At 40.2% G+C, this 21,460-nt stretch overlaps 1 protein-coding gene, 1 long non-coding RNA gene and 2 pseudogenes across 9 annotated transcripts in view; 1 reads left to right on the plus strand and 3 right to left on the minus strand.

Moving 5' to 3' along the window:
- Positions 1-11,617, minus strand: part of CFI (complement factor I) — a 50,954-nt gene extending 39,337 nt beyond the window's left edge. For 2 of the 7 annotated variants that reach the window (XM_059662246.1, XM_059662237.1), the window contains exons 1-2: positions 11,458-11,617; positions 2,657-2,704 (exon numbers count right to left, since the gene is read on the minus strand). In XM_059662246.1, coding sequence (XP_059518229.1) covers positions 2,657-2,704; positions 11,458-11,514 — 105 coding nt within the window. In that variant the 5' untranslated portion in view covers positions 11,515-11,617. Of the gene's footprint in view, positions 1-2,656; positions 2,705-11,453 lie in introns of all 7 variants that reach the window. The other 5 variants (XM_059662278.1, XM_059662256.1, XM_059662267.1 and 2 more) reach the window with 5 other exon arrangements.
- The window catches only part of LOC132214825 (uncharacterized), a 74,354-nt gene extending 53,290 nt beyond the window's left edge, over positions 1-21,064 (plus strand). Inside the window, exons 1-5 of one of the 2 annotated variants that reach the window (XR_009448359.1) lie at positions 4,107-4,184; positions 10,450-10,633; positions 10,872-10,938; positions 18,902-18,986; positions 20,452-21,064. This is a non-coding gene — a long non-coding RNA (uncharacterized LOC132214825). Of the gene's footprint in view, positions 1-4,106; positions 4,185-10,449; positions 10,634-10,871; positions 10,939-18,901; positions 18,987-20,451 lie in introns of those variants that run through there. The other variant, XR_009448358.1, reaches the window with a different exon arrangement.
- On the minus strand, positions 5,784-8,401 carry LOC132226951 (protein cornichon homolog 4-like; annotated as a pseudogene).
- Positions 16,333-16,783, minus strand: LOC132235620 (large ribosomal subunit protein uL23-like; annotated as a pseudogene).
- Positions 21,065-21,460: the final 396 nt, after the last annotated feature.

Raw genomic sequence — 21,460 nt, forward strand, 5'->3', positions numbered from 1 at the left:
GGATTGCTATTTCATATAAGGTTGTCAGGGAAGACTTTGGGGAGAAGTTTACTTTAGAACAGAAACCTGGAGGCGAGTGAGCAAGCCATGCAGATGTCTAGAGATGAAGAGTCATGGTCGGAGGAAACAGCTGGGGGGAAGCTGTGTGGTGGGAGCACATGTGCAGTGTGGTGCCCTCCTGGTCTGGAGGACAGTGTGGCTGGAGGGAGAGTAAGTGGCTGGAGGGAGAGCAGGAGGAGGAGGTCAGAGTACGGAGGGGCAGGCAGTTGATCATTGGAACTTTGTGGGCTACTGTAAAGACTTTGGCTTATTCTGTGCATGAAATGCAAGGCCATTGGAGGGTGTGAGCCCTCTGACATTTAGAGGTGGAGCAGATGTTGAAGAGTTAGTAGAGGAGATGGGAAGATGTGGCCAGTGCAGTAACAGACGAATAAACAGAGAAAGGTGGCACAGAGGCAAAGAGAAGGGAGGGGCGATCAGCAGCTGTGTCTAATGCATCTTCAGTAAGATGGTGACCTTGGCAAATATAATTCTGGTGCAATGGTGGGAACTCAAGCCTGACTGGGTTCCAGAAAGAATGGGAAAAGAGAAATTGAGCACAGGATATTTTTGAGAGCTTTGTGTAAAATGGGGTGATAATTGGAGGGGGCGATGAGGTCGGTCAAAAGAGGGTTGTTTTTTTTTTAATCGTTACCTGATATTTTTATTAATATTTAGAGAGAGAAGGGCGAGAGACAGAGAGAGAGAGAGAGAAAGAGAGAGAGAAACATTGATGTGAAAGAGAAACATCGATCAGTTGCCTCCTGTACACCCCCTGACTGGGGATTGAACCTGCTACCTTTTGGGGAACTGGACAATGCTCCAACCAACTAAGGCACCCAGCCAAGGCAAGAGGGTTTTTGTTTTAAGACAGAGGTTCACATACATGAGCTTGATAAAAGGCACATAATGGACTATATGATCTAGTTTTTGTTAACATGATCTTTAACATGATCTTCACAAATGGACAGTAGTTTAGACATTCTTACAGGGAAATGAACGCTGGATTGAAAATAATGCCAAAATGCAGCACCAGCGAATAAGAAAACAGTCTACACTTCTAAGCACAGTAGAAGCTGCTCAGCAGCCACATTATGGGGTTAAAAAAAATGAAAAACTGTTCAGATATAACAGAAAGCCAGCCTGCCCCCTAATCAGACTATTTCAAATATAGATTTACATCTATCATTAATGATGAATCTCTCTCTCTGTGCTTAATTGTGTATGTTGCTCTTTGTGAGGTATCTTTTCCAGCTGATATGCAATATGCCATTAAAATAAAATGAAAAACATCAAAACTAATGAAATGTTTTTAGTGACATTATTTCATTAAAGATTAATGGTGAAAATTATTAAAATGTTATGTGTTCAAAATTTGGTTTGTCTTTAAGGTGTATTTATTTGCACAACAGTGTTTTATTATTTAAAAGTAAATATATTCACACTAGTGGCTCAGTGCACAAAATTCATGCACATTAAAAGGGAATTAATTAGAGGCATTATTTAAATATTGCTATTTGCTCTTTCTGTATAATAGAAGTCTCAGAGATGAAAGAAAATTAGTAAAATGTATGTGAAAATCTTCCCTGTCAGAGTCTTGGATGCGCCGCGTCACCTAGAGTCAAGTCCCTGCCCACCACCTGCACATGCTTCGAAAACACAGGAGACCCAGACCCAGCAGGCCCAACCCACTTGGGTGAGACCTAGACTGGCTGGCCCCACCCCCTCAAGCCCCTTTGGGCAGGGGGCACAGCCTCAGGTTCCCCAGCCTAACACCAGTTGGGGGGGTGCAGTCTCAGGTCCCCCATCAAGCCCCGTTGGGCAGGGGGCTCAGCATCAGGTCCCCTGGCCTGGTGCCGGGGCAGGGGGTGCGGCCTGAGGTCCTCCATCGAGCCCTGCCGGGCAAGGGGCATAGCCTGAGGTCCCCCAGCCCAGTGCAGGTGAGGGGGGCGCAGCCTGAGGTCTCCCAGCCTGAAGTCTCCCAGCCCAGAGCCGGGTCAGGGGGCGTGGCCTTAGGTGTCCTGGCCCAGCACCAGGGCAGGGACGTGGCCTGAGGTCCCCTTTCAAGTCCTGCTGGGCGAGGGGTGCAGTCTGAGGTCTCTGTCAAGCCCTGCGGGGTTGGGGGGGGCGTGGCTGAAGTCTCCCGTCCCGGCGTCAGGGTGGGGGGCACAACCTGAGGTCTCCGTCAAGCCCCGCGGGGTGGGGGACATGGCCTGAGGTCCCTCGCCCCATCCAGGCGCCATGCAGCCTCAGATCCCTGCTGCTCGGTCATGACGTTATGGTGTCCTGGCTAATTTGCATATTCCTCTATTATATAGATAGATATACTGGTAGCACATATCCAAAATTGTTAGCAATTACTACCATAGCCTAGTCATCTATAAAATGTGATCTAACTTCTTTAGCTGAGGCTGCTCTTTTGTGTATATGGACTTATTTCGGGGGGGGGGGGGGGGAAGGGGTCCTTTCCTTGGTATTTGTAATGACGTAACGATTATTTTGATGTAAATTTTATTTATTTTTTAGAAAGGACTACAATAAAACCATTTTTCATAGATGGTTGGCCACTGGAAAGCAAATAAGAAACAGTCTCCTAGTCAAACCCAGCATGCTTTACCTGCGGTTTCTTCCTCTGATTCACTCTTTTTTGGTTTGGGGCTTCATCCTATAAACAAAAGAAAAGAATGCTCACCCATGCCCAAAGCGAGGAAAAGTCCACCTTTCCCATCCTCCTGCTTTTTATGAAAAAGTATAACATCTCCTTCTGCGCTAACTAGCTGTGACTTCACCTTCCTGATTCTGTTTCCTCTTCTATAAAATGTGGAAATTAAAAATAATATCCTCACAGAGTTGTTGTGAGGATCCAATGAAAATCCATGGGAGAGCACAAATGAACATTTAAGATCCTATATAAATGCTATAACGATGTGATTGTGGGAGATTGCATATGGCCCCAATTCTTCTATCCTCCCTTCATCTCTGTCCTAACCTGTGCCTCTCACTGGTGCAGGGTGTATTTTACTACCTCTAGACCCTGGGCCTGGCCTTGCGACTTGTTTTGGTCAATAGGACGTCAGAAAATGTGACGGAAGAGATGTTTGTGCAACTGGTTTTATCCTTTTGCTTTTCTGTCATATATTCTGAGAAGAACATGGCCAGGCTACTAAAGAAGAACCCCGTATCTGTAGATTCACTTCCTGCAGTTACAGTTATCTAAGGTCAACTGAGATTCCAAAATATTAAATAGAAAATTCCAGAATTACACAATTTATAAGTTTTAAATCGCATGCTGAAATCTTATGTTATCTCACTCTGTCCCACCAGGGATATGGATTACCCTTTGTCCAGCATATACACACTACATATGCTACCCACCCATTAGTCATTGGGTTATCAGATCAACTGTTAGTGGTACTGCAGTGCTTAAGTAACTTAATAATGTCAATATTGCTCAAGTAACTTAACAATGGCCAAAGCCATTCACATGACTTTGAGTACAATATATTGTTAAAACTGTTTTATTTTATTATTATTTATTGTTGTTAATCTCTTACTATGCCTAATTTATAAATTAAATTAAACTCTATCATAGGTATGTATATATAGGAAAGAAATATAGTATATATAGGGTTCAGTATTATATGCAGATTCAGACATTCATTGAGGTTCTTAGAACATATTCCCCATGAACAAGGTGGGGACCACTGTATATATAGATGTATATATGAAATCATGCCTGTAAAATTCAAAATACTTAGTACAGTATAATACAAATAAGGATAAAAGTAATAGATAAATATTTTTAACTATGTTAATGTACTTAACTGAGAAAGGAAAAAAATTATACCTGTATATAGATCTGTTGTAAAAATGAATAATAATATTATAGTTTAACGATTAAATACACAAATAAAAAAGAATTAAATACACAAATAAAAAAGAATAATACACTTTATTTTAAAGATATTATTTATTTTAAAGATATTCTTCTCCCAGCTTTGGATTTAGTTTGTTCTTCTTTTTCTAGTTCTTTAAGGTGTAAAGATAGATTGTTTTGAGGTCTCTGTTTTGTTTTTATTATAGGCATTCACTGCTATGAGTTTCTCTCTGAGCACACGCGCTTTTGCCACATCCCATATGTATTGGTATGTTGTATTTTTGTTTTCATTCATCTCCAAGTTTTTCTATTTTCCCTTGTGATCCTTTGGCCATTTGTTTAAGAGTATGTTGTTTAATTTCCACACATCTGTGAACCTTCTAGTTTTCCTGTTACTGATTTTTAGCTTTATTCCATTGTCTTTAGAGAAACTAGTACTTCATATGATTTCAACATTTTTAAATTTATTGAGACATGTTTTGTGGCCTAACATATAGTTCACCCTGGGGCATATTTCATGTGAACTTGAGAAAAGTGTATATTCTGCTCTTGTTGGATGGAGTGCTCTATACATATCTGGTTGTTAGATCAGTTTGGCTTTGGTGCTCTTAAAGTCCTTTATTTTCTTTTTGATCTGGTGTCTAGGTTTTCTATCCAGTATGGAACGTGAGGTATTGAAGTCTCCAACTATTACTATAGAATTGTCTTGGCCTCCCTTCAGTTGTGTCAATGTTTGAATCATGTATTTGGGGCTCTATTGTTTAGTGTGTATATTTTTATAATTATTATAAACTGACTCTTTTTCATATCTAATGTCCTTTTTTGTCTCTTGTACCAAGAGACAATTAAAGTCAATTTTGTCTTGCATTAGTGTGGACTCTCCACCTCTTTCTTGGTTAGTATTTGCATGGAATATCATTTTCCAATCTTTTACTTTGAAGCTTTTTGTCATTGGACCTAAAGTGGGTCTTCTGTAGACAGCATATGGTTTGATCATAGTTTTAAAAAAATAAATTCTGCCAATATCTGTCTATTTGTTGGAGAATTTAATGTATTTACATGTAAATTAATTGCTAAGGAAGGTCTTACTTCTGCCTTTTGCTATTCTTTTTCTCTATGCCCTGTTCCTTTTTGTTCTTTATTTCCTCCATTATTGACTTTTTTGTGTGTTTAGTTGATTCTTTTCTCATTTCCTTTTCTGATTCTTTTCTCATTTTGATTCTTTTCTCTTTTCCTTTTTTTTTTTTTTTTTTGGAGGAGTTTATATTTAAAGGTATTTTCTTTGTGGTTACCATGGGGATTATACGTTAAATCTTAATTTATAGCAATTTTGTTTGCATTAATACCAATCTAGCTTCAAGAGCATCTAAAAACTCTGCTCCTGTATAGTTCATACCCTCTGTATGGTTCCATAGTATAATAATAATACTCTGTTATTATTGTCACACATTACATCTTTATACATTGTGTCATTGTTAACATAGATTTATGATTATATTTATACATTTGCCTTTTAAATCATTTAGGAAATAAAAAGAGTAGATATGAACTAAAAGTATAATAACATTGGTGTTTGTATTTACCTACATAAATACAAAAGTATTTACCTTTACAGGGGCTCTTTGTTTCTTCACGTGGCTTCAAGTTACTGTACAGTGTCCTTTTGTTCAGCCTGCAGTACTCCCTTTCTTGTGGTGCATTTCTTATAGAACAGATCTACCAGCAACTAATTCCATCAGCTTTTGTTCATCTGAGAATGTCTTCATTTCTCCATTTTTTGTTTTTTAAATATTTTATATGGTAAAAATATACCAAAAACATTTTTTGTTCAAAGAGGAAAAAGTGTATTGCTGTGACTACCTTTCTAAGGATGATTTAAGTAGTGTCTGGCTCCTCATCTGTGTACTGTAGTGTAGGTTGACTTCAATCATGACTTTTCCAGCTTCAGCCACTTATCAAAGCTAAAATCATGTTTTAAAGACACATGAAGAAACAGAGCAAGTGGAAACTGTTAGGTCGGAGAGAGCCCAGGATCGGATACATGCAGACGTGTGATGAGATAATGGACTCCCCCTGGCATTTCTAACAGATTAGCGTGCCAGACACAGATATGGCTTCTCCCTGAATCAACACGACCCCCACACAGATACTGACTCCTTCCTGAATACCCCTGCTCACCCCCTGCAGCGGGAACTTCCTCAGCTGAATACCTCAGCTTATGTCCCCGCCCCTCACCCAACCGCAGTATAAAAAAAGCGCCCCCCTCCCTGTTGGCGTGAATCCACGTGCCCTGTCTTTGGGGTCCGTGGGTCTCCCGGGGACGCAATAAACCTTTCCTTTTCTTTTCTGATTCACTCGACTCTTTATTTTTTACACCGCCTCCTGAGCCACCTAACCTAACAGAAACCAACCTTGATCATGGCTTATTTCATGTGTGACTTCAGCTGTCCTCGATTCTTTATTTCTGTTGGATCAAACACTCCCTTGTTACGACTTGGCACCATAATGAACTGATAGATATTCCAAGTAGCAACAGGCAAGTTGAGAAGGAAGATGAACCAGTGCAATGAAATGAGCATTAATTCAGTGATAGTGGTATGACCAATCTGGTAATTCTGTAATTACCTACTTGCTTAATGTCAAGCAACATGATCTAGTATTAATGTAATCATATTCTAAATCAGACAGTGTAATTATGAAGTATACTGAGAGGAAGATGAATGAGCAGCAGTCGAGGACAGAGAAGACAAACACCAGTGCCTCCATCCTCATCCTTCTCTACTGCGGATCTTTCCATCAAGCCGACTCTGGTGCCCCTTAATTTCTCCATTTTTAAAAGAAAGCTTTGTTGAATATAGAATTCTTGGTTGACAGTTTTTTTCTTTCAAGACATTAAAAATGTCATCCCACTATCTTCTGTCCTTTGTGGTTTCTGATGAGAGAGATGCAAATCTTATTGAGGATTCGTTGTCCAAGATGAGTTGCTTTCTTCTTGCTATTTTCAAGATTTTCTGTTTTGTTCTTTAATAGTATCATTATAATGTGTCTTGGTGTGGATTTCTTTGTGCTATCTTTTGTGGGGAAGTAAGCTCCCTGAAACTGTAGATTCCTATCTTTCTCAAATTTGGGAGGTTTTGATTATTATTTCTTCTGATATCCTCTGTAAGTGTTTCTCTTCTCCCTCTGAGATTCTCATTATGAATATGTTGATATGCTTGATGGTGTCCTATAGGTCACTTAGGCCCTTGTAATTTTTTTCTTTTTACTACTGAGATTGGATAATTTAATTGCCTGATCCTAAAGTTCACTTGCTCTTCTGCCTGCTTATCTGTTGTTAAAGCCTTCTAGTGAGTTTTTTCATTTTCATTATTACACTTTCCAGCTTCAGAATTTGTCTGAATCCTTTTTATAATTTTTGTCTCTATTGAAATGCTCTATTTGTTCATATATCCTCCTCCCAGTTTTCTCTAGCCCTTTGAAGGTATTAGAGACAGTTGATATAAAGTCTTTGCCTGGTAAGTCCAAAGTCTGTTCTTCGTCAGGGACCGTATCTGCTAATTTCTCCTGTGAATAGGCTGTATTTTCTTGTTTCATTGAATGCTTCATAATATTTTGTTGAAGACTGGACATTTTTAATATTATAATGTAGTTACTCTTGAAATCAGATTCTTCTCAGGGTTTGCTTTTCTTGCTTATTGCAGACTATAGCTGTTTCTTTAGTGACTTTTCTTAAGTTTTTGTGAACTTTGTTTTTTTGTGTGTTGTCTTTGAAGTCTCTGTTCCTTTGTCTTGTATTCAGTTAGTGTTTAGACAAAGATTTCCTTGATCATAAGAAGCCAGAGAGAAAGAGAGTGAGAGTGAGAAAAAGAGAAAGGGAGAGAGAAGAGAATAAAAGAGAAAGGAAGAAAGGAAAAAAGGAAGGAAGGAAGGAAGGGCATGTGTGTTGCTTTCTAAAGTCCTGAATATATACGGGTGCTGTTGAAAGTCCTAATTTCCTATGGATACTCTTCCCCTACCTTTTCCGCCCAAGCTTTAGCATCCTATTGTGTGTCTCAACTGTGATATTTTGTCCCAGATGGCTGTGGGTTGTTTTCCTGCCATACAATGCTTTTGAGGAATGCCTGCTGCCTTTCCTCCTCTGAATGAGGTCTGAGTTAGGTAAAATAAAGACAAATACATTGTGTTAGGCTTTCAAGCATCCCCAAGGCAGGTTAGAACAGACAAAAAATTATTTTAAAATAAAGTCTGCTCTGCTCCTTCTAGAGCTGGGGACTAGAGTTCCACACTGGGAATGCGGATTGCCATCTTCAAGACAGCCACTGAGCTGGGGACACGGTGGGGCAAGGGCAAGTAGAAATGCCACAAGCTTTCCTACCATTTTAAAGTTTCCTTTCCTGTCATTCAGAGTTCACTTAGGTGCCATTGACCTTTGACTGATAGCCAAAGTTCTAAGCTAGTTCTGACAGTCGGCTTGATATTTTCTGTCTTTTTTTTGGAAGGACAAGTGTTCGCATTTGCCTACCCTGCCATTGTGGTTGACCTCCTTCTCGGCACTGAATGTAGCCTCCTGGGCATATTCTATTCCCAGCATCTTGTTACTCAGCTGAACATTACTCTAGTCCTTCCTTTCTGAAATGCTACCCATTTATATCAAGATTTATGATCAACTTTAAGAGTAAAAGAGACATTTAAGATTTCAGGTGGGATTATACCACAGCACAGTGCCACCCCAGTAGACAACTATATTGAACGGAGCACTTGGCTTCCCTGTTCTTTAAGATCCCTTGGTTATTCCTACAGCAGTCGCTCCCTCTGTGCTCTGGAGTTTGTCACCGTTCTCTCCTGAGCCTCTTTACCTCTTTGCCTGAGTAGGTTCAGTAACTTCTTATTTCACTATTCAGGACAGTGCAAGTCTATCCCACTCCCAGCCACCTCTGCCATTAACATATCCATGGCCAAATCAGTTCATCAGAATGCTTTGATATAAAAAGGGAGAGGGGACCTTTATTACCTAGAATGAAATCTGCTCCCAGCTTTCAAAATAACAAAGATTTCTTGCAGCTGTATATATTTTATTTTATTTGAAAATTTAGATACATTTTAAAACTTCTTTGAAGACATTTATATTGTCCCTATGGTAACCTCCATTTAAAAGTAGTAACTTCCCAGATTCCATTTTCTTTTATAAACTAACTAGAGGCCCGGTGCATGAAATTTGTGCATGGGGGGGGGGGGTGTCCCTCAGCCCCGCCTGCACCCTCTCCAATCTGGGATCCCTCTCACAATCCAGGACTGCTGGCTCCTAATTGCTCACCTGCCTGCCTGATTGCCCCTAACAACTCCCCTGCCAGCCTGATCGGTGCCTAACTGCTCCTCTGCTGGCCCGACTGCCCCTAACTGCCTCCCCTGCTGGCTTGGTCACCCCTGTCCTCCCCTGCAGACCTGGTCACCCCTAACTGCCCTCCCTTGCCAGCCTGGTTTCCCCTAACTGCCCTCCCCTACAGGGCTGGTCCCCCCCCAACTGCCCTCCTCTGCTGGCCATCTTGTGTGTTGGAGTGATGGCCAATTTGCATATTACTCTTTTATTAGCTAGGATATTTTAAGAAGTTCTGAAAATTTCACAAATATGATAGTAACTCCTCTCAGAATGCTATTTGTTAAATGAATAAAGAAAACTTTATTGTTGGATTATTGTTTCGTGAAAAAAAAAAAAGAGGCTTTTTTTCTTTTTGTAAGTGAAAACTACTATTTTTAGTTTTTTGAAAAATAAAATTCTGTTTTTGTTCCAGGAACTGAAAATATAGCTGAAATGCCTTTTTCATTCCTTCAAAAAACAATTTTTTCTTATTATAAATCAACACACTTTTTGGTATTTAAAAAAGAAAAGTGAAGGATGAGTAAGACAGAATTTCTGAATTCTGAAAATTCATAAATGTATAAAACAGAAAATAAAAGTCACCAGTAATCCCATCACTCAGAGATACCAACTGTTATCTGTTTGATACATACTCTCCTAGAACTTTTAAATTGACATTAATTTAAGCAGCTACATTTGTGTGTGTATGTGTATGCACACAGATACATGTACATATGTGTGTGTATATTTTTTATTTAACAAGCAGATTTTAGTAAGGTCTTTTTTTAGTAAATATAGAATGCATTGTTTTAATGGGTACATGGTAGTTCATTTATGGGTGTGCAATCATTTGATCAGTCTCTTATAAATGAGTATTTAGTTTATTTTCATTTGTTTTCTGCTATAAACGTTGCATATATATATATATATATATATATATATATATATATATATATATTGCATATATATTTTAGAAGTTATAGGAAATTTAAAATATGTAATTCTGATTTCTTCGGTAGTTTTTTTTAAATATTTGCTTCTATAAATTGTGCCAAGACAAAGACAGTTTTTGGAATCATATTTTAAAACGCTATGATCACAAAAGTAGGCAATCTTCAATAAATATCTAAAATGTCTTAAGATGACCTTCCAACCTGGCTACAATCTGTCATTTCAGCTTTAACTCCCTGAATTGCCTACAAAGTCTCCACTCTGATCAAATGGGTTTATTCATCTGGTGATAGAAAAGAGCCTGTACTTTGCTATCTTTCTGCCATAGCACTTGCTGCTTCTCCAGGCTGGGAAGGCTGGAGATCACTTTCTCTTTCTCCCCACGGATCAAATCGAATTCAGAAATACTGGTAAGTCTAGCTCAAATCTCAGTCCATAAACTCTTCCTGACCTCCTAGCAGGAAGGAATTTTTCCTTCCATTGAAGTCCCTTGGCACATGGTATTTGCACCATTTTGAGGGGCAATAAAAATATACTGCCTTGTAACAGTTCCTTGTCTTGTTTTTTTATTTTCAAATGTTATTTAAATCTTGTTTCTTACTTTCCCACTGGCATATTTCTATCATCTTGCTACAACTGTACCAAAAGACGACTGAAGGAAGAGATCAGCCTTGCCATTTGTTCAGCACTGTACTTTGCACATAGAAGGAGCTTGGTAAATATTTATTTATTTAAATATGTTTTTATTGATTTTTTTTTTAGAGAGAGAAAGAGGGAGAGAGAGAAAGAAACATTGATGTGAGAGAGTAACATCAATCTGTTGCCTCCTACAGGAGCCGGACCAGGGATGGAACCCAAAACCTGAGTATGTGTCCCGACAGGGAATCGAACCTGTGACCTTTCCATGCACGGGACAACGCTCAACCAACTGAGCCACACAGCCAGGAAAATATTTATTTATTTAATATGATTACTATGAATTACAGATCTATATTACTAAAATTCTCATTCAGTTTAATTTCTATACACAGATAAAAGCATACAAAACAGCAATTTCTTAAAGCTCTTTCAATAAGATAGTAACAAAAATCTCTGTTACTGACTATATCCTGCCATTGTTGTTAACTGAGCTGTGTAATCTTTGAATCAAAATGATGTCTCAAGATTTTTATATATTTTTACAATATTTAAAATGTTTTCTTAAAATAGTTTGCGTAAACATCGAATCACTTACCTGACAAAAACTTAAGTAGAAGCACAAAAGTAACAGGAGAGCATGGGCAAGCTTCATGGTGGAGACATTCAGGGTCTGCGTCTCTACTGTGGATGCTTCTCTGCCCCAGATAGTTTTTTCAAATTTAATTTTTAACCTCTGAAAAAATATTTAAAAAGATCAAGCCTTCTAAAGGGCTTTGTACTTTTGAACTCAAAGAGAATTTGGCTACAGTTCAAATAGTTTACCGTAACTGAAACAAAAAAAAAAAAAGGCCTTTCAGCAAACAAGAGGGAGGCGACCAATAGGGACTGCATTTCCTCCAGAGGAAACTGATTTCCCACCTCATTATTGAACAATACCTCTATTCTGTTTCCTAGGGAGGACAGAAACTACACTGCAAGACAACTTTTTGTGCTTGTGGTAAAATAAAATTATAACATGTCCCCTCTAGGTTGAAGGCCAGGCGACGGCAAGAAGTAAAAGTGCATCAGATTAAAGGCTATGCGGAATACGTTAAATCCTCCACCAAACAGTTCCTTTAGCACGCATCAAGTCCTATTTTCTGAGCACAACAAATACTTTTTTAAATAAGTATTCTTGCCCTGGCACCAATGACAATGCAGGACTCATGTGTGTTTGTAAAATAAATTTGTGACCGCAGTTCTGCTGTCACCGTTTGGCTTCTCCTGAAGCAGACGTGAGAAAGAGCTGTAGGGGTCGGGTGGGGGTTGGGGGTGGGGGGGCGGTTGGGAGGGGTAGGGGGGCGGGAGGAGGAAAGGGGGAGGCCTGCGGGTGCAAGATGCCTGTTAGGAACGGTCCAGTGAAAGGAATGGGAGAAGGAGCAGGAATGAGCAGAGAGAAGTCGGACTGCAAGGCAGGTTTGTCAAAGCCTTGGCCCGCTTATGGGAGCTCTGGAGTGAGTGTGCCTGTCACAGGGTCCCTGGGTCACAGTGTCCCTGGGTCAGGCAGAAACGCCTGGACCATTAAACCCTGTCTTGTTCAGTCACTCGGTGTAGATTGTCCAGGAAAGACATGCCTTCGGGTGAGGCAGTTTTCTGTAGCTGAGGCAGACCCTGAAGGAACGGACAGATTCTGTTAGAACAAAGTGTCAGCAAAACCTTCCTTGAAGAAGGGATCTGGGAAAATCCCTTCTTTGGTATGAGAGATGTTTCCTTGTCTTTCAGAACTCACCATTTACACCTTTTAGATCTACTTGCCATAAATGCTCCGAGTGGCTCCTTCAAAATTTCAGTGGGTCTCTCTTCTGGAAGGAAAAGTTAGAAGAGGGAGGTGTCCCTGTTGATCTTGGGGCTGCAGCTGCTACTCATCTGGTCCATTCTAGATTCCCTTCACCCTGACCTCCTCCATCCCCGCCTCAGTAGCTTACCTGATGGAATAACCTCTCCCAGAAGTGGTCAGTGGTCTGAGGCCCTGGTTATCAGGCCTTTCTAGTTGCCCTTGCCTGCCACAAGAGGCACCCAAGTCGTTCATATGGCCCCATACATATTACATTGAGTTGACAGAGTAATTTGAGTTAACGAGCTCCTTAACGAGCTCGGTCTCGGAAGGAATTAAACTCGTAAGTCAAGGCCCCACTGTATATGATATAGTTCAGGAAGAAAGAACGACAGGGAAAGAGCTTTGGGCACCTCCTAAATATATATATATCTATCTATTAGTGAAGACTGAGAAGTAATTGGCAATAAAGGAGAAGGCAAACCAGGAGACTTTCATAAAAGTGATGGTGAGTGTGGCTATTCCTGATTCTATTTCTTGGTTCCCCAACCTGGGTCTTCCCTCACTTGGGGATGCAATGCCATATGAAGGTCTTTGATTCAATGCGTATACTGTTTCCTGGAGGATAGCTCCTGGTCTTCAGAGTAGTGCCTTTAAGTAGCAGCTCAGCTCTGCATTCAGCCGGCTGTCCCAATGCTCCACGAGGCTTCCAGAGTCTGGGTGCTGTTGTATGTGATGACCAGTGAAGCATGGTCAGAGGCCAACGCTCACATCTTCTTTGCTGTAAAGTGGGTCCCCTTATCTGATGTTATATAGGATCATATGGGATCCCCTGTTAAAAGATTACTTTGCAATCCCTTGAATCATGACCCTAGGTGCGGTCCAGCTGGGGTCATGATCCAAGGGGACATTCTAACCTGGGACATATGTCTATCCCTGTAAGAATGCACCACTGGCTCTTTTAAGATCAAAAGGACAAACTGTGTCAATTTACTATCAAGTGGCTAGTTGGTATTCTTGATGAATTGTGCTATCTTGGGGGTTCCACCTTGGTCTCTGCTACTGTCAGGTTGAACACTTGTTGATGGTAGTAGCTAATAAACCTTGGGGGTTCATGCTAATGGCCTCATGGGAAGCCTCCATCGCTGCTGCCATGGCCACTTTATTCTTGGACCCCTTGTGCTAGCATTGGGGTGGCTGATGGCTGAAACTGGCTGATATCAATCGGCTGAGTCATTTTGTTGGTTATTTACTGTCTTTTCTCTGGTAGATGTTAACATGTGATATTAAGATTTTTACACTTTATCCCCACTCCTATATGTATATCCACATGTTTCTACTGCAGACCTTTTTTTTAATCTTTAATTTCTTTATTGGTTAAGGAATTACAAATGTGTCCTCATCCCCCCATTAACCCCCAACCCCCCCCAACTCATGCTCTCATCCTCCGGTTGTCTGTGTCCATTGGTTTGGCTTATTTATGCATACAAGTCCTTTGGTTGATCTCTTCCCCTTACCCCCACCCTCCCCTACTTTCCCTCCGGGGATTGGCAATCTGCTTGCTGTTTCTGCGTCTCTGGATCTGTCCCTGTTCATCAGTCTATGTTCTTCTCTATATTCCGCAAATGAGTGAGATCATGTAGCATTTATCCTTCTCTGACTGGCTTATTTCACTTAGCATAATGCTCTCCAGGTCCATCCATGCTGTTGCAAATGGCAAGAATTCCTTCTTTTTACTGTGGTATTGCATTGTGTAGATGTACTGCAGACCTTCTTGTTCTTAATTTTAAAATATGTTTTATCCTAGAAAAAAAAGATGGTCAATCACTATTGCCTGTGCTTCCATGTATCAAACTATGGATGGTAGATACAGAGGCAGAGCTGCCTCAAACTGATTGTCAAACTGCAGCAGGAAGGCCAGGGAGGGTTGGGGGGCAGGAGGGAGGGGGGTAAGAGATCAACCGAAGGACTTGTATGCATGCATATAAGCATAACCAATGGACATAAGACACTGGGGGGTAGGGGAGGCCAGGGGATTGTCAAGGGCGGGGAAAAAAAGGACACATATGTAATACCCTTTGTAATACTTTAAGCAATAAAACAATAAAAAAATAAAAAGAAAAAATAAATAGGAAAAAACAAAACAAAAAACCATGAATGGAAAAGTGGATGGTCAGGTGTACTACTGAAGCTCTGCCATTGGTAGAAATTTCCCTCAGCACTGTGTTTTTTTAAGAATTGAGTTGAGAGAGAGAGAGAGAGAGAGAGAGAGAGAGAGAGAGAGAGAGAGAGAGAGAGAGAGTGGAAAACATCAATGTGAGAGAGAAACATCAATCAGTTGCCTCCTGTCTGTGCCCCAACTGGGGGGATCAAACCTGCAACCTGGGAATGTGCCCATGTGCCCTGACCAGGAACCAAACCTGCAACTTTTTGGTGTATTGGGCGATACTCCAACCAACTGAGCCACCCAGCCAGGGCCCTCATCACTGTCTTTTAAAACTGTTCCTAAGCATGGCTGTAATGAGCTGCTCTTTTTGGCTTGCGCCTACATAGGCATGAGCTGAGAGGAAAGCACCGGTGCAGCAATTTGGATTTGGGTGGGAAGTGGGGAATCTGGGCTACCTGCTCATGCACTTCGTTCATGCCATTTGGTCCCTTTTTTTGTGTTTGTTTCTGGATGTAGCAGTTCCATCTTGCAATTTTGCTAGGCCGGCTCAACCTTATGTTTTGTGGGTCTGTTAGGACCCAGCTCATCATGGGCATTTCTGGCCACATGGTAACATCGTGTCCCACGTCCAGTTCTTCCACCACATTTACCAGGACCCAGTAGTGCACAAATTGTTTCTCAAAAAGAGTACGATTCTCTGCTGCAGATGGCATGGCCTTGCTCCTGAACCCTAGGGTCCTCTATTGTAATTCTCCCACTGGATCTTCCTTAAACATTATGCAATGTGTTTCCCACCACTGACACCTCCAACACCGTAGGGTCTTCTGGATCAACCCAGAACCCTTTTCTGCTCTGGCTGCCAGAGCAGTATTCCTCAGTGTGAAATAGTCCCTGAGAAAGTAAATATTTCCCAGAGGGAATATTCCCCGAAACCTCACTGGCTTTTGTGTTTTCTTCTTTATGAATGGAAGTGCAAGATGAAATAATTTGTCTTTTATTTTAGAGAATATGTGCTGGCAGATTCCTGAACACTGACTGGTTTCCTAAAGTTTTTACTTATGTCTTGCTCTCTGGATCATACGTGTCTTATGAAGGCATTCAGCACGCTGGACCTTGGAGAAAGGGCTGGGGAGGAAATGTATGAATCAAACAGAGACATCTGGTGTCAGAAAGTAAGAAAGCAATCAGAGGCCAGTGAGTGGTGTTAAAAGACATAAGACCCAACTTGAAGGAGCTCTCACCAACCAAAGATGAAACAATTTAAGCATTAATAAAAACAATAAGGATTAGAATAAAAATTTAAAAATAACAATTGCTGAAGAACTGATAAAATTAGCACATTACCATCATGCAGGCCCTTATGAACCAATTAATCTAGGTGATGATCATCAACCATCAAGTGAAAAGCTGACAGGAAGGAAGCTTTATGTATATTTTTTACAGTGAAAACACTTTCATATTTGGAATTAGCCAGCTAAACTCAGTTTAGATTATGATTCCATTTTGTTGACAACATCCAGAGCATCATAATCGGGAACTGGTTGAACATATACCTTCTTCTCTCCATCAGGCCTGATAGAGCTTCTCCACAGCCCCTTGATCTGGTGCTTGTCGGCCTTGACACCTGCCATGACACAGTGCATTGTGGTCTTCTGTCTTCATGGCTGACTCGGTAGTCAGGGGGAACTTGATGATGGCATAGTGGTCAAGCTTGTTTCTCCTGGGGGGCGCTCTCCCCAGGATATTTGGGCTGTTTTGGGAGCTGCAGTCTCTTGGGCAGTAGGAAGGTGGGCGATGTGTAGATCATCTTCCTCCTTTATTTTCTTTCTTTTTTTGGTGGCTGTGGACATCTTTCATCACTGCTTTCTTTGCGTTCAAAGCCTTTGCTTTGACTTTGGCTTTGGGAGGGACAGGAGCCTCCTATTTCACTTTCGGCACCATCTTTGTGAAAAAAAAAAAAAAAAGTGGGAACTATCTGATAGATGAATCAGGATGTTACTGATCCCACTGACCAAACTTAACATTGTCAAAAGAGAGACAGCCAGACATCATGCTTCCTCATGTGATGCTATAGGAGATATTTTTTTTTTGGGGGGGGGGGGCAAAATTGATCCTGAACGTAATTAATTCTCCATATCTCACTACCATATCTCACTAGCAGTTTATAGGAAATACAGAGGATAGAGACACATGGTTTATACCATCAAGAGGATGGGAAATTCTATAATATAAAAGACAGGCTCTTCAACAAGTAAATGCCATAGCGGGGGGGGGGGGGGGGGGGAGGAAACTGATAAAGAATAAAAGACACTTAGGAGACATATCAATCAAATGTAACGCATGGATATAGTTTGGATCTCCATGTGGTCAAGCCAACTATTAAGACATTTTGAAATAATTTTGGAACTTTTACGGACTGTTGTTAGCTGATACTAAGGAATTATTGCTTTTGTTCGGTGTGGTAACGGTATGATGCTCATGCTTTAAAAGTCCTCTTTTGGAGATTTATGGATTAAATGCTAACTAGGGCTTACTACAAAATACTCCAGCAAAAATTTACTCTAAAACATATAGGGGGTAGATAAAACAAGGTCTGCAAAAAGCTGGTAATTATTGAACTTGGATTATAGGTACACAGAGGTTCATTCTACTGCTCTCTCAACTTTTGTTTATGCTTGAAATTTTAATTAAAAACTTTTAAAAAAGAAATGAATGAGTTCATATTAATGTTTCCAATTTAATGGCAACTTGGCTAAGGCCTTTTAAAATTTTGTTCTAGCCCTTGCCAGTTTGGCTCCGTGAATAGAGCATCGGCCTGTGGACCTCAGGTCCTGGGTTCAATTCCGGTCAAGGGCACCTACATTGGTTGCAGGCTCCTCCTCTGCCCGGGCTCTGGTTGAGGTGCATGCAGGAGGCAACCAATCAATGTATTTCTCTCACATCAATACTTCTCTCTTTCTCGCTCTCTTCCATTCTCTCTAAAAATCAATGGAAAAATATCCTCGAGTGAGGATTAAAAAATAAAAAATAAATTTTTGTTCCAATATAAAATTTTAAGCTCTTTCTCTTCTCTTTCATTTACACTATCTCCTTACCAATTATTTTAATTAGATTTCCTAACCTTTCAGTAACACATTTGGATGTATGCTTTCTTAGATCTTGTATCCCATAATTAGAATGTGTGTATATTCTTTTTCTACCTTCTGTCTCTTTCATAATCGCTTTGTTGATCATTCTACAGTCATGTGGTGACAAGCAGAATTTTAATGGGTGGGCAGAAATTCAAAGTATAGAGAAGAGTTCAGTTAAATTCAATGAATACCTACTAGGTATCAGTGTGTGTGTGTGTGTGTGTGTGTGTGTGTGTGTGTGTGTGTGTATTTACAGGCACTGTGCTATGTGCTTAGGATACCAACACAAGTAAGAAGTACTTCCCACTCTTCAGGAGCTTACATAGTCTAGCGGAGACTTCTCAGTTTGGGGCTCGCAGACATCATTAGGGGTTCCGTGAGAGCTTATTAGGGGTTCCAGAAGAGACTGGAAATTTTTAAAAAAATTCCTTCTCCATACAATGCCAGCACCTATGGTGATGAATAGCTCAAGAAGCCCTGTTAGCACTTTTGCTAGAGATGGTTCACTTATATAGCAGAGCTCCACATGGCTATGCTCGTTTGGTTGAGTCAGTTCTGTTTTGGATGTGAGATAGGGAAGGAAGGCTGTTGATAACTGATGAGTGCTGAACTGTACCAAGGGAGGGATGATAGGTTGATGGCATCAGCCTCTTCGCTTGAATTCTATCCCCTAGCCTTCCCCAGCCTCCCCTTACCCCAGCCAACTGAGAGCAAACAAGCTTTCCTGATATGCTATCAAGTCAAGGGGTAACTTTTCATTCCTAGGAAAGACTTGTAAACACTATGACACAGAAGCCTTTCTATTGCTTTATCGTGTTGTAAATATTGCAAAACAGAGGATGTAGGTTAAAAGTGAATTGTATTTCTAAAGATTTCATTTTTCTTTTTTGATTTCCTTGTTTTGTTTGCTTGTTTTACACTTTATTAGCACCTGTTTTACAAACATGACTTAAGAGTCCAATGTGGCGATTTTTGAAGACGGAGTGGGAGATGGAAGAGAATTCTAGGCCTAGGTAAGTAATTTGATAAATAATGAAGAATCACAACTTATAAATGCAGCAATGGCTCCAGAAAAATTGAAAAGACACAACTACAAATCACATTGAAGGAGCAAATAATTTTAAATGGCCTTTGAAATCCCAGAGTAAAAATTTGTTTAAAAAAAGTCAGTCACCTTCAGTAAAAAAGTCTAAAAAGCAAGTTAAGTAGTAGAACTTTTTGACTAAAAAAAAAAAAAAAAGAAAGAAAGAAAAAGCCCCCAAAGTTGGTAAGAACTTCACAATTCTAGTATATAAATTTATAGACAGTAAAATGCTAGAATACTACATAAAGTAAGAAACTAAAAAAGGTTTCCCTCTGGAAGTTTGATAAATTGATGTGATCGATGACATGCTACAAGATGCTGAAGAGATTTTGTGTAATAAACCAAAAAACAACTTTTTCTCCTCCCTGATGGATTGATTTCAATAACAAATGTCATATGGTAGCATTTGTAAGATATGTAAATTGTGGTGAAATTGAATTTTTTCCATGGTAATAAAATGTTGCCCAAAACAAAGGCCAAGATACATGCACTGTTTTGTCTTCATATTGGAAACAAAAGGCACGTTTTGGAGAAAGTGTGTTGGCATCTGCACTGATGGTGCCCTATCATTGATTTCAGCATTGTTCCCTGAGGGAAAAAAATCCTGACGTATTCACAACATACTGCCCCCCCCCCCCCCCCCCAGAGAAATGGTGGTGTCAGACATTTTTGAGGCTGAAATGAAAAAAATTCTGGCTGATACTATAAAATGGCTCAACTTATTCAAGAATGGCTAGTTCATTCAAGAATGTTTAAAAAAGTATGTAGAAACCTGGACAAAGGCCACATAAATCTGCCATGTGCAAACCATCTATGGCTTACCGTGGTCGGCAAACTGCGGCTCGCGAGCCACATGCGGCTCTTTGGCCCTTGAGTGTGACTCTTCCACAAAATACCCAGTGCGGGCGCACGTACAGTGCGATTGAAACTTCATGGCCCAGGTGCAGAAGTCGGTTTTCGGCCTGGGCGAGTCTATTTTGAAGAAGTACTGTTGACATTTGGCTCTGTTGACTAATGAGTTTGCCGACCACTGGTTGGAGATCACTTGTTCTCGGGAAAGCCAGCTGGCAGGTCATGAATATGCTTAAGCATTCTGTCAACAGGCCCGTGTGGCAAGGGCCCGAGTCCTCTTGGCAAGAGACAGCATTAGCTTGCCAGGCACATGAGTGAGCAACCTTAGAAATTTATCCTCCATCTCCAGTTGTGCCTTCAGATTACTGCAACCCCAGTCAACCTTTTGATTGCAACCACATGAGAGACCCTAAACCAGAACCATTAAGCCAAGCTGCTCCTTAATATCTGACCTACAGAGATTGTGCAAGATAATGCTTGTTTTAAGCCACTAGGTGTTGGGGTAACATAAACTAATACAGATTTTGTTTTTTTTTTAATAGGATGTTTGAGCTAAAAAAGTGAACAGTGGGGATACATTCAAAGAAATAGTAGGCTAAGTTTTGCCAAATGCTCTGAAGATCAAGAATGGCTGCAGAAGCTTAGCCTATTTAGTAGACATTTTTCATCACATGATGTAGTTGAACAAGTATCTTCAAGGACCTGGAGAAAATATTTTGATTTCAAGTGACAAGATTATTGGTTTTAAGTAGAAATTGAATCTTTGGAAAAATCATATGACAAAAAAGAAATCCTGAAATAGTTACACTGCTGCTTGCACTTGAGAGTGAAGAAGTTTCAAGTGTCAAGTTGAGACCAAATCACTGGGGGAAATTGCAGAACAAAACTGAACAGTATTTTCCCTCCCTTTCAACACAAGTGTATGGCTGAATGAGGGCTCCTTTCTCTGAATCTTCTTTTCAGCCTGATCACCTAACTGTAAAAGAGGAAGAACTTTGTGAGTTGATTATTATAAACGTAAGATGAAATTTACTGATTTGCAATTCTACAAGTTCTAGACTTCTGGGAAAGAAAGGCATTCTGCCATTCATAGGAAAGTAATAAACATTTTACTATAAGTTTCAATTTCTTGTGTAAGCTTTTTGTCTAATAAGCATTAAGAGCAACTACAGAAATCATCTCATTTTGGTTGCAAATGAAATTCATGCATGCCGGTCTTTTTAAAAAAATACATTTAAAAATGTTTTTATTTATTTTTAGAGAGAGAGGAAAGGAGGAGAGAGAGAGAGAAACTTCGATGAGAAAGAAACATCATCAATCGGCTGGCTCCTGCCACCCCCACTGGGGATTGAGCCCCAAACCCAGGCATGTGTCCTGATCTAGAATCAAACCAGTGACCTCTTTCATGGGTTAACGCTCAAACACTGAGCCACACCGGTGGGCTGTGTATGCCAGTATTAAGACTGACTCAGAACTGAGAATATACAGAGCAAAAGAGAAGCAAAGATTTCATACTAAATAGGTAAATTTCATTATTTTTAGTTTCAAAAA

The sequence above is a fragment of the Myotis daubentonii genome, chromosome 1, assembly GCF_963259705.1.
Source record: "Myotis daubentonii chromosome 1, mMyoDau2.1, whole genome shotgun sequence".
Classification (NCBI taxonomy): Eukaryota; Metazoa; Chordata; class Mammalia; order Chiroptera; family Vespertilionidae; genus Myotis; species Myotis daubentonii.